At 44.0% G+C, this 13,682-nt stretch overlaps 1 protein-coding gene across 19 annotated transcripts in view; it reads right to left on the minus strand.

Moving 5' to 3' along the window:
* Positions 1-13,682, minus strand: part of MTSS1 (MTSS I-BAR domain containing 1) — a 166,594-nt gene that overhangs the window by 17,260 nt on the left and 135,652 nt on the right. For 13 of the 19 annotated variants that reach the window (XM_034763598.1, XM_034763605.1, XM_034763601.1 and 10 more), the window contains 3 exons: positions 3,932-4,089; positions 2,502-2,609; positions 857-954 (listed from right to left, as the gene is read on the minus strand). In XM_034763598.1, coding sequence (XP_034619489.1) covers positions 857-954; positions 2,502-2,609; positions 3,932-4,089 — 364 coding nt within the window. Of the gene's footprint in view, positions 1-856; positions 955-2,501; positions 2,610-3,931; positions 4,090-8,272; positions 8,369-13,682 lie in introns of all 19 variants that reach the window. The other 6 variants (XM_034763587.1, XM_034763588.1, XM_034763592.1 and 3 more) reach the window with 1 other exon arrangement.

Consider the following 13,682-nt stretch of genomic DNA (forward strand, 5'->3'; position numbering starts at 1 on the left):
TGCTGTAAATATATATATATATGTGCACATATATACATACACACATATACATATATATGCATGCAGAGACAGCTAGATACATACATGAAGAAGTGCAGTTTTGCTAGGTCTGCCATGCTATAGGCTAAATTCAGCTCACACAAAGAAGCTTACGATCCATTTGATTCGTAAGATAACCAAAAAGGTAAGAGTATTAAAGACTACAAAGGTATTAGAGCAGGATACACAATAGGTATTCATCCTTTTTTTTTAAAAAAAAAAGGGGGGGGGGGGGGGGGGGGGAGATAGTTAATTATTTAGACACCAAGGCACAGGGGCAACATGCTGATAAACTGTTTTACTGAAAGAAAACAGTTTTACAGAGAAAGGAAAGACAGGATCCAACTATTCCAAAATACACTTTAGGACAGAATTAGACAGCATTAAACAGTTTTGTATTTCACAGTAACAGACTGAAAAAGTAATTGGCTAGTACATTCTTCCCTTTCATACAATTTAACCTAGTATTGAATTACAGCTACCACATGATCATTTCTTTATCTAAATCATCATAATATGAAGTAAGCATGATCAAAAAGGGCAACTATGAGTGAATAACTCAGAGCTTAGATTGGTTAGTACGGTTTGCTCTTTCATCTGCAATGCACTAAGCGTATCTTCAGCGGTCAGTCTCCTTGCATTCTGTTATTTAATAGTGCCCCTCATTGTTCATGTTCTGTCACATACTTAAGTGGATAATGACTAGTAGTGATTGATATCTCATTATTAAAACAAAATACAGGCACACATTTGCAATGGAGCCTGAGCTGTATTTTCCCAAAAATAGATTAAAATGACATTTCACCAATCTGCTTACCTGCAAACGCTGGATTTTCTGGACATGGTGGTACTGGGAGAGGATGGAGGAGTTTGATATGACCAGCTGTAATCAGAACCTTTCAAATCTAGAATCACCTGGTGAAACAGAATTAATCATATAAAATGATGTTTAAAAAGGCATTTTCCCTCTCAAGAAAACACCCCAAACTTGCAAAAAGTTGTTCATTGTTAGAGGAATTTTCACTACAAATCTAGTGATATTCTTCTATTGATTTATACTTCGTGATCACCAAATTCATGCTTTTTTTTCGTATTTAGCTTTGGATGGATGAACAGCACAGACTAATCAGCTTTATTTTTGGGTTCTGGCACACTAAAGCAATGTCCCAGTATTTGGGTTACTAACATGAAAGGGAAAGTTTAGATTTATACAAAAATAATTAAAAAAAAGATTTCACTTATTTACATGTAGTAATTAAAAAAAAAAAATCAACCCTCGGGCCATGATCCTGCAAAACAGGATATAGGAGAGCAGACTCATTAAATTAAATTGATCTAATTCTCATTTACATTGCTGGATCAGTGTGAAGGAGTCAGAGTGAATAAGTACTGGACTCAATAAGATTACTCCAGTGTTTGTGGGACAAGGGCCTAAATTCTAAAACTAGGTTAGTTGATAGTATACCTTTAAGGAAAGTCATGGTGGGAGGGGGGAGGTTGGGTGTAGAACTCAAATAACAGAATGCCAGGAATTATCTATCCAGAGCACTGCTGCTGTTGTCTAAGATGTTCAAAGGTGCCTTATGGGAGGTCAAGCACCCAAATCCACAAAGTCCATGGGAGCTGGGCACCTAACTCCCTTAGCCTCTTTTGAAATGTCCAGCCTAAAAAAGTTACCATAACTACCTTAAGATTTGTCCCTGCATTTGTTTTTACAGTTCTATACAGACGCCCCCCAGGTTACGCAAACCTGACTTATGGATATCCGCACTTATGGAAAAAGTTCTGTAAGCTAGAAATAGGAGGGTTTTTTTGCGTAATGGTCAGGTATACGCTTATGACTTACACAAAATTCGAGTTACGCAAGGCGTTCCGGAATAGAACGCTTGCTTAAGTCGGGGAGCGTCTGTACATGCATTTAATAGATACTTTTAAAGGTTCAAAAGAAGATTTATACCAATTTTTAGTTTGTAATTGCCAAACAAAGGTGGTAGAGGGTGGAAAATTCTTCCTGAGCAGCTTAATTCTAACTGTAGCCAGCAGCAAACTTACAGTGGGCCCCATGACAGAAAAAAAGCCATTTCCCTTTGAAAGAGTCCCCCAACTCTGCAGCTACACTATGTTATTTTCCAGCACCAAATGGTGAAACTGATTTATAAACCTCACTTTCCATTCAGTCCTTTTTGGAGCACTGTTGGTTGTTTCTTAGCTACATTCAAAGTGACATTTTGTGTTGATCTGCCCAAGATTTCAGAGACAGTCGATGACTTACTTGATTTATCAAGTTGGAAACACTGTATATATTAAAATTGAAAAGTTATCTTGCTGCACTTAGGCACCTACAAAAATATACTCAAGTATTTTTTACCACTTGGGAGTTAGTAAAAGTTTCTAAAAAGCAGCCACCCCACCTCCCCGCCTCCGTCCCTGTAACACTGCCTTTTCTAGGAATAAGAACTTACCTGTTCACTTGATGATGGCAATTTGTGAGGATCCATAGTGAGGTTTTTCAGGTCATCTGATATGGTTTGTAGATGCGTTATTTCTCCTAGCATTGATATTTCTTCTTCCTGAAGAGATTAAAAACATAACAGTAAGGCTCACCATCCTCTTGGATTTTAAAAATTGCCATATATAGACCATGATGTGTAACCTTTATCACTCTTCCTCCTGGATACAACTATGTAAAACAATCAGTTACATGCTCATGTCTTTGTCCATGAGATTATTATTTCCCATGGAAAAGGGCTGGAAAGTTCAATCTCTAATGCTTAAGAACTAGAACCACACTGCAGCAAATCTGTGTCTCAAAACTCATGCTCAGTAAGCCATCTGTCTCACCCAGGAGATGCAGAAATCTAAGCAAACTTTTAGAAAGACCTGTGCAAACAGAAGTTCAGTCCCTCTCTGCATTTGGAATGGGAATCAAAACTCCTAAGTGCACTCAATGTTTGCCCTTAGGGATCTTATCTTTGAAACTAAGACACAGTGGGTGAACGTATAGTTTTTGCTGGTTTTATGTGCACTTCATTTAGATAAAGTCATTACATAACTCTGAGATTCAGACTGGCACATAATTATGCTCAGGGCTGTTTTTGACCTAACAGTTTCAGGAACATGGCAAATTACCACAGCAATTGCTTCAGCTACCAGGGCAATTTTATCCAGAACTTCAGTGTCTGCTATTCACTTATTGCTTAGGCACCCTCCTACCTAACTTTTAACGGGGATTCTACTTAGGAACTGATGCCTTTCATAAGAAAGCATCAAGAACATATTGCATATGCAACTATCCACAAATACACAAGTCTTATACAATCAGGGCCGGCTCCAGGATTTTTGCCGCCCCAAGCGATTGTGATCTGCGGCGGCAATTCAGCAGGAGGTCCTTTGCTCCGAGCGGGAGTGAGGGACCATCCGCCGAATTGCTGCCGAACAGCTGGACCTGCCGCCCCTCTCCGGAGCGGCCGCCCCAAGCACCTGCTTGGCAAGCTGGTGCCTGGGCCGGCCCTGTATACAATGACACAAAATTCCATCCCTGGGCTTCAGGCAAACTGAGCTTTAGAAAATATACTTAAACCTCTCAAATGGACTGAAAAGGGCCTTGCGTAGGTGGTCGATGCTATCAGAAAACTGTGTCGGAGCAAACAAATCTGTCAGATAATCATTTCTGTACATGGGGGGTCATGGAACGTACACGAGTCCTAGCATTCCATGAGGAGTGAGGGAGGAAGGATACTTTTTAATATCCCATTTTAAAGAGAGGGAGGCAGAATATGAATTAGTAACATCTACGAGTTCATTCAAAACTTTTATTACTAATTACTCTACCTTAAAGTTACATTCACCTGTCAGGGTTGTGAATTTTAAGAACGTGAAACAAAAGACTTACTATCACAGGCCGTAGCATCGAGATAAAAGTACAGAAGCGACTGCGTTCTTCAATGAGGGCCTTTCTAACAGCCTGCTTCTCAGTTTCTTCAAGCAGCAGGTACTTATCATTGACATCTTGTAATGCACTGTCCAACTGGGGCTGGATGTCTCCTCTCCCTGTACGTGGGAAAGAATCATAAGTAGGTTTTGTCTGAACTACGGGCTTACATAGACGGAACTCCCTATTTTCAGTCAATATCACTGCCTCATTGCCTGATGAGGCTATTCATAATGTGAGGCTAATCAGCATTTTCTAGAATTAAAATATATTTTCTTAATCAAGTATTTACCATAATTTCTTTTTCACCTGGAAGCAGAAATACAACCCTCTCAATTCAAAGGAAGTTCCTTCAAGTTAGAAAGAGCAGATTCTGGTTTGTATTTCACATGGAAAGTGTAAGATGGCTGTATAAAGCAAATCTTATTAAAAAACCCTCAGACATTCTTATTAACGACTGTTGCCTGCAGGAGTTGTGAAGGTGCCAATCACTGACCACTGACATCTCTCTCCCTTCCCCCGCTTTGAGTCTAGTTCCTAGTTACTTTTGGTTTTAGTAGGACCACAAAAGATTCATGCACTAGTGATGTTCCTTAGGATCAAATGAAAATAGGTGCTAATTACTAATGATTAGAACACTGAGTTCTCTTGTATTTCTAGAAGTAACTGGTAATATGCAAAGCACAGTACTCATCATTCTACTAAGGTCAAAACCCTTTTATAAGTTATGCATAAGTCCAGTAGCTTTTACATTTTTTTTTTAACCTAAAACCAATCTACTAAAAGTAAAAGGAACAGACTTTGGTCAGAGATCTATCTAGATAGTTACAACAAACTCATTATGATGAAGCTTGCTGCCACAGTAAGTACACATCGAGTCTCATCCTACAACGAGTTACACCCTTGCGTACTGTCCACCACTCCAAAAATATGGGTTTGTAATAAAAAGCAGCCTTAGCTATAGCATTACTGATACACTGTTATAGCTACAAGACTTTTTAGTACAACTTATTAGGTTCTGTAATATTTTAGACTCAGACACATACATTTACCCTAAGCATTAAATAATTTTTTTTTTTTTTTAAATGGAGATATCCTAGCTCCTAGAACTGGAAGGGACCTTGAAAGGTCATCAAGTCCAGCCCCCTGCCTTCACTAGCAGGACCAAGTACTGATTTTGCCCTAGATCCCTAAGTGGCCCCCTCAAGGATTGAACTCACAACCCTGGGTTTAGCAGGCCAATGCTCAAACCACTGAGCTATCCCTCCCCCCGATGTGATGTCTTTTCTGAGAACTTTATGTACTTTGTATATTTCCATTTCCATCAGTGTGGAATACCAATGACTGCTTTTATATTATATTTATGTTTGTTCATAGTAGTGAAGCTCCCCCTCCCAGATTCATTGCAGTGATACTAATTTTTGCATCCCACTGAAATGGGGAAGACCATTTCCAGACAAGATAACGGTTGGTTACGTAGCTGCTATGTAGAGGCTTCCCCCCAACCCAAGCTGAGTTACTGAACTCCAAGAGATGGGCAGGACTTAGGACATATCCCTCTTCTCAGCATCTCCCATTGGCTGCTTAGGCGTTTCCCTGCCTAGCATGTTGGCTTTTGTGTATCCTAATCCTAGGCACCGCTCTCTCCCCATTCACCCTATAGGGAGTGTAGGCACCCAATTCAGGTTTTCTGGATTCTCAATGTTGTTCCCGTATTTGTAGAGAGCCCTGGCACCTGCCCTAGACAGTGTGCTCTGAGGGACAGAGACAAGGCTGCTCTTGGGCCCCACACCCAGGGCAGGTGGAGGGGCCGAGGCTCCCCACAGTGGCTTGGGCTCTCTGGGCGGCTCTTACCACAGCCTAGAGTGACCATATGTCCTGTTTTGGCCAGGACAATCCCCTTTTTAAGCCCTACCCTGGATGTCCCAACTTTTTAGCCCAAACTAGGCCTTTGTCCTGTTGCACTAGCCAGCTGATCATCAGGCTCAAGCCAGCTCCATGAAATCATGACGATTTATGTTAAGGCTTAAACTTATTATACGCTATTAAAATAAATTACATTTTAAAAAATTAAGCAACACATGTCTGCTGCTAAAGTTTTAAAGAAAGTCAAGCCACTGAACTAGTAGAAGTCAGTGGATAAGCAGCTGGAACTAGAAATTTTTGAAGTGCTAAACCAGGTTTGACAGCAGTGGCTGCTGCTTCAGGTGCAGAGAGAATATTTTCTTCATTTCAGTTGATTCAGCTAGTTCAGTTCAGTGACTAGTTGCTTCAAAGTTCAGAAACCAAGGTGAGTTGAAAAAGCAGGGAAACTTGTTTTTCTCTTCCAATCTCTGACTAAAAAGTAGGTGTTAGAGCAGTGGTTCTTAACCAGGAGAAGTAGTACTCTTTGAGGTATGCAGAAGTCTTCCAGTAGGTACTTCCATTCATCTAGATCAGTGTTCCTCAGCCTGGGGGTTGGGGACTCACAAGTGCAGGGCTGGCATTAGGGGGAGGCAAGCAGGGCAACTGCCCCGGGCCCCATAAGGCTCAGTTAGATGCTTCCGCCGCCTGGGGCTTGGGTTTAGACAAGTGAAAAACAGGCTCAAGTACTGCACTGAAATACGAGTTCAATATTTATACTCCAATCAATTTATTTTATAATTATAGGGCAAAAACAAGAAAGTAAGCTTGTGTGCTGTAACAGAGTGCTGTGACACTTTTGTACTTTTATGTCTGATTTTGTAAGCAAGTAGTATTTAAGTGAGGCGAAACTTGGGGTATGCAAGACAAATCAGACTCCTGAAAGGGGTACAATAGTCTGGAAAGGTTGAGAACAACTGTGTTGGAGGATGAGATCTATTAGTTCTAAAATCCTGAAGGACATGGTGACAAGAAACAATCAGTTCAATTCGCTAACTACAGATAGTATTTCCTCCGTTTAATAAATTAGGTTTAAATGCAAAACCTGTTTTTGATAAACTGACTTTTTTCCTTATGTATCCAGAACATTTAAGGTAATTTTATTTAACTCATAAAAAAAAAATTTAAAATGCTGTTTTTATGCATTGTAAATGAGCACGGCTGTTCTGCAGCGCTCAGTTTCCCTTCGCCTTGGAGCCCCACAATAAGTCCACTGAGGCCTATGTTACATGCCAACACCCCTTCTTGGGGAGCAGCTTATTAACATACAATATGCTCAAACACAATCCCTTTTGTCCCGGTACCCTACTGGGTACATACAGCCCCTCCTTAATGAAGGTCTTTGTATTTCGCAGCTTCAAATAAAGTCTCTTTCTTAGGTCCTCCACTGGGTACAGTCCTCGTGTCTAAGGCCTGTCTATTTCCTGTCTAAGGTCTGGCTTCAATTTCCCCAGCTAACACAGTTTCTCAACTTTCTTGTCAACTGCTGAGAATGGGCCACATCCACCCTAACTGAACTGGCCTCGTTAGCACTGACCCTCCCACTTGGTAAGGTAATGCCAATCTTTTCATGGGCTGTATATTTATTCCTGTTTACCGTATTTTCCACTCCATGCATCTGATGAAGTGGGTTCTAACCCACGAAAGCTTATGCGCAAATAAATGTGTTAGTCTCTAAGGTGCCACAAGGACTCCTTGTTGTTTTTACAGTTTCTCAGTGCTCTCCAGCGCCTACTTTCTCTCAATTCCCTTTGGAGTCCTCTGGGCTATCCAGGCCCCTTTCCTGAGGCCTCTGCTCTCTGGGTTCTCAGGCTGAACCTCAAGAAGACTTCCCCAACTGCTTCCCAAAGGAATCCTATCAGGAGCTCAGCCCCAGCTCAAATAGCTCCCCAGCTGCTCCTCTCTACCTCCAACTGCTCTGCCCTGCTGCTCCTGCCTCTCTCCCAGGAAGCTCTCCACCTCCCTCTTTTCATGTCCACTCCTCCCTGCCTTATAAAACCCAGGTACTTTCCTTTTTGATCAGCAACAGCCAGTTGGTCACATGTGCCTGTCTGCTGCCCAATTAACTGAAAGGAAAAAAATCAGTCAAAGGTGCCATCCCTTTCACCCCATGACATGCATTTTTAATTGAGTTTGAATTTCCATCCAGATACAGCTTGGCACAAATCACAAATAAACTAATCATCATGTAGAAAATACAGTGAGTTATTCATATTTTCTAACATAATAAAAACGTACAAATTGAGACTGATCCATGTGCAGGCAGAGTGTGTAATCCAGAGAGAAAATTGTGCATTATTGCACAGCGTGAAAAACTCTGATGTTTTCCCAGTGGGCAATGCATCTGCCTCGACTGAAGCAATACAGTGCTAGCATGGACCCAGGGCACATACCACGTACCTGTCGAGGAGGTGGATTCTAATTCCGTGAACCACCCAGGAGCAATGCTTGGAGACAGAGAACCGCTAGGTTGGGATGAAGCACATGACTCACACCCTGGGAGAGATGAGGAATGGTCAGAAGCTTGAGCGCCAGTTGGACACACAGGTGAAGCAGGTTAGGATATCAAGCTTGCCTTGGCCAGGTCAGTACTATGAGGATAACCCTGGCCTTGTCCTGCCTGATTTTGTTAATCACTCTTACAATTAGTGGTGTTGGAGGGAATGCATAGAACAGGCCCACTGTCCAAGGAAGGAGAAAGGTGTCTCCCAAAGAGAGGTGATCTAGGGCCTCCTCTTGAGGAAAGTAAGGGGCACTTTCTGTTGCTGAGTGTGGTGAATAGATTCACTTGTGGAAGTCACAAACTCTGAAATATCCCATGAAGGGTTTGAGAGTCCAACTCCCATTTATAATCCTGGGAGAAGCACCTGCTGAGTACCAAGTCATTCAGTACCCAGGAGCAGTGGGGATTCTGGCTCATCTAACACTGACAAGTTCCTGGAGTAATGGAATTTCTGCAGTACCAAGTGGGTCATACTTACACAGCAGTTGACTTTAGTGGTACTGTTGGTTTGGAACATCTAGGTGCCGGCACCGAAGGTGTGTGCTTTGATTTTGTTGGTACCAAGAGAGTGGAGTGGGAAGGCCCCATTAGTAAGTAAAATATATAGTGCCGATCTGGAGGTGCATGGTACTGGGGCCCTGCCAGTGGCATGTTTCTCTAAAGTGCTCTAAGATCTCCCTGCTCTGCTGGTACTGGAGGTACCATGGAGACAAAAGATTCTTCTGAGTCAAAAGGTCGAGGTATACAACACCACAGACCTGCCAGGAGAGTTGCACTTCTTGGGAGCTGGCTCCTTGTGGTGGGAGGCTGAGCTCCTCTTCTTCAAGGCCTTCCCTGAGTCCTCCAAAATCTTCCCCTTCTTAGGCGAGACCTTAGCTGAAGTTAAAGGGGCACGGGATCTTTCTGGAGACAGATATATTTGGGAAGAGGGGGTGTCTCCTGATCGGATTCGGAAGCGGGTCGAAGAGAGCGCTTCCATCAGCAATTTCATTTTGGTCTCCCGATTCTTCCGAGCTCTAGATTTTAGTCAGGCAGAGTTACTCTTCTGGGAGCTATGGGACTCTCCCATTCAACAGATATACAGAGTGGCTGTCACTGATCAGGATAGCCTCCCCACAAGAGAGGCAACATTTGAAATCTGGTGTGCAAGGCATGCCCAGCCAGGCCAAATAACCTTCCCAGAAAAAGTAGGGGAGGGAAAAAAAGGAAAGGGGGAAGAGGAAAAACTGAAACCCCTCACAATAATCTAACTAATTCTATATTGACAGCAACTAACACTAACTAGAAACACTAAACTAACTAAACAATAACTACAGAAAACACCGAGGCACACCTGAGGCAGACACGCTAAAGCCCCGTCTCAGGTCAAGGCGGTAGAGAAGGAACTGAGGTCAGTTCACCCACGTAGCCCTATGTATGCTCAGAGTGGAATGAAGTTGTATAGAGCACACGAGGGGTAAACAAACTGCTAACAGAAAATCTCTGATCAAGAGCTTGAGAGACACATGTGCATCTGAAGTGGAGCACCCATAGGGCCACTACTCGAAAAAGCAGTGGCAGTTGCCAACTGCAGCACTCCCAGGCCTTACCAGTGCGGGAATCGGGTCTGAACCCCAGGCGAAATGGCACACAGTGCTACCTCTTGGCTGCACTCCTGATACACTGCGGTACATGTTTTGAAAACTCGGAGGTTATAACATTAGACTGCAGATCACCAGGCACGTCCCATCTATTGCCTTCATTAACCGGACTCCACTGTGTTACTCATGTGAAGGAGCTGTCAGCTCCGGCTGCTGTCAGAGATGAGAGGTGGCCAACTGTGCACATGCATCTGCACTGGCACTGAATTAACTTCAATCGACTGAGGCTTTCCCCTCTAAATTACCAGGGAAACCTCAACAGATTATTGCCTCCATGACCATTGAAAGTATTTTTCCTCATGGACACATGGTGCACCGCAATCAACAGGGAACATTAACAATGGATTAATCTCTTTATCATAGACAAGGCCTTAGGCTAACTATTCATAGAATAAAATTATTAAATTATAGACAAAATTTCCAGAGAAGCTTCATCATTTAATACCGGATTATACATGGCAGTGAAAAATGTATTATGGGGGACACTCCTGCCCCAGCTAGGTATTGGATTGCATGACCTGACAGAATAGAAATTAAGAGACAGACAGAAAGGTCTGATTTGGAGTTCTCCTAATCAACAATGAGAGTGAAGATCATCAACATGGTAGTTCTCCAGAACACTAAGGTGCACGCTCAGAAAGGGACCAATCACTTGCTCGATTACCCCGAGGAAAGATTTCTTAAGGCAAAAGGCTTCTTATTGTCCATTCGCTTTTCTCTCAATCTTTATTTTTGCTAACAGGGAGCAGAGGTACTGGGTGAATGGTTGTGGCCTGACTCCACTCTGCTGGTAGCAAAACCAGAAGCTTCAGGCAGTTGTGGGACTAAGAGGTCGACACAGGCAGGTACACGTCTAATGAACTGTACAGAGAGCTCACCACAGCTGCTGGGTTGTTTCTCATCGATATTAACAAGAATCCATGGTTACCCACAGGACAGTCTTAATATGCTACTTTCAGAGCAGCTGCTTCAGTCATGCATGATCAGTAGCATGGCATGCAAGAGCTTTCAAGGGCCAACATGCATTAAAACCACAGGTTTCACAGCAGTCTGTGAGAGCTGCAGCTGGATGTTCTCGTGAGCCTGAATCCTAAATAATCATCTATTAAAACAAAAGTTTAATGAAAGGAACATGCTAAAAACTAATAATTCTAATTTCCAACTTGTTTTCATGACTGAGGTTTGTGGTACAACTTAAATAAAAGGTAGCTTCAATTGCAGAACTGAGGGAATTCTGCACCAAAAAATTAAAAATTCTGTGCCCAATATTTTAAAATTCTGCAACATTCTGCAAATTTTATCTGTCAATAAATAAATGTGGAGGCTCCAGCATAGCAGTGGGGATCACAGGGCACTGGGTGCATGGAGACGGGAGATCACTCTGCAGCTCCAAACCCCCTCGGGACAGACTCGGCAGTGAGGCTGCACCCAACCCTGACACAGTGCAAGGGCGGGGCCTGCCCTAGGAACATCCCAGGGCCCTGCCCCTTTGCACCAGGTGAGCCAGGTATGGGCAGGCTCAGCCCGGCAGGATCTGAGTATAGAGGGGCTAAGTGTGGGGGATCAGGTCTGGGGTTAGAGGATTCTGTGTGGGGCAACCTGGGTCTGGGTGGCTCAGTGGGGGCATCTGGATGCACAGAGGCTCACTGCAGGGTTCTGGGCGCAGGGACAATGGGACTCTGCAGTGGGGGCCAGGTGAAGGCGGTTGGGGCTCAGCAGGGATGCTCTGGTTGCGGGGGACTCGGTGGGGGGGGATCTGGGTGCTGCGGGAGTGGGGTTTGATGAGGTGGCGGTCTGGGTGCAGCTGGTTGGGGCTCAGTGGGATGGGGGTCTGGGTGCAGGGGGCTTGAAGGAGTGTCCAGGTGCAAGGGGGTGGGCTCTTTGGGGTGGGGGTTTGATGGGCCTGCTTAACAGAAGAGCCCCAGCTGCTGAAGGGACGCCGCATGCCAGGCACCTGATTCCCCCTCACCCCGATTCCTCTATCTTCTTCTCTTCCCCCTTCCTGTCTCCACTGTCCTCTGCCCCATCCCCCTCACCTAAACTCCCATATTTCCTTGCCCTATCCCACCCCTGTTCCTTCCCCACTGTCTCTTCCCACCACCCCATCCCCCTTCTCTCATTTCCCTCCCTCACCCACCTTACCCTGCCACACCACAGGCACTCACTGTGGTACACAAACCAGGTACTAGGACCCAGGAGGCAGTGTGCTTCAGAGTCAGAGAGCAGAGCACCAGTCTCCTTCAGCCAGGCAGCTTTGTGCTCGCAGAAACAGGTGGGGCAGTGGTACATGACCCTGCGTGCCCCCCCACCTCGCCTCAGCTTGGGGGGAGGCAAAGTCCCCCCTAAACGACACCCATGGGCATACCCAGTCCCTTCCCTCACGCGACATCCCTTTGCTTCCCCATCATTTTCTGTGGGGATGCAAAGAAATCTACAAGAGGGACATGAATTCTGAGCATGTGCAGTGGAGCAGAATTCCCCCAGGAGTATAAAGTGCACCCACTATTTAGGTTTGGACACTAAAGGTATTGTTAGTGTAGACAAGATAGATACCACCATATATGTTGGTCCAATTAAAACTACTTTTCTTTCATTGCACACTTTTTGGGCTCACAGATTGCTTCCCCACTCCTTCCAGGTGTCTGCATTGAATTATTAATTTGGACTCTACACAAAATGACACAATTTACACTACACATTTACAAGCTGAGTACATAAACAATAACATCAAAAAACAATTGCTGTAGCCACTCACCCCCTAGTCTTCTCCTATGGCAACTGTGTGCACTTTGACCTTCCAATATAATTAACTACTGTAAATACTGCACAGTGAATCAAACAAACAAACAACTATGGTGTAGTCCACAAACAAAAGAACCACACAACTGTTTTCAGCCTGGTGGGAAGAAACTATACAATAGTATCTGCAACTTGTCAGAATAGCCTGTTAAAAAATGGTTTCTGTTGAATTAATCCGACTATCTTCAAAAGAGGAAAAAAGCAAATGTGTTATATTGGCCTGCAAATAACCTTTTCCAAAATCTCTAAGGAATGCCTGAGGTACCTGATAGAACAGAATCCTTCGAAGCCCAGTAATTAGAAGCCCAACCCCATTCCTGCAAACATCAAGAAAAAACGGTTACCTATCTATAACCGTTGTTTTTTGAGAGGCGATGCAGATGTGTATTCTACTTACGTGTGCGTGCGCCCAGGGTACCGCAGCTGGAGAACTTTGCCTAGCAGTATCCGTAGGAGCAGTGCTCATGTCCTGCAACCCTTCCCCCTCCTCTGGCCACATAAGGGTGGTCAGCGGACTGCAGGATTGCCTTCCCATAGTTTACATCTGATCTGGATGCAGCAGGATGGCATATAGAAGTAGGCACAGAGGACCAAGTGGCAGCCCTGCAAATGTCCAATATAGGAATGTCACTTAGAAAGGCATTCAATGTTGCGTGGGTGCTTGTGGAATGAGCTCGCAGCACCCTTTGAGAAGGCATAATCTGGGCTACTTTGTAGGCTGTCATGATACAGGAAGTTATTCACCCGGAGATCATCTCTGAAGAGACCGATTGACCCTTCATTCAGTCTGCATATGAAACAGACAGACGAGATGGGGAATGCAGAGGTTTGGTCCTCTCTAGATAAAAAGCTAAAAATTTCTTGACAT

This window comes from Trachemys scripta, chromosome 2 (assembly GCF_013100865.1).
Source record: "Trachemys scripta elegans isolate TJP31775 chromosome 2, CAS_Tse_1.0, whole genome shotgun sequence".
NCBI lineage: Eukaryota > Metazoa > Chordata > Testudines > Emydidae > Trachemys > Trachemys scripta.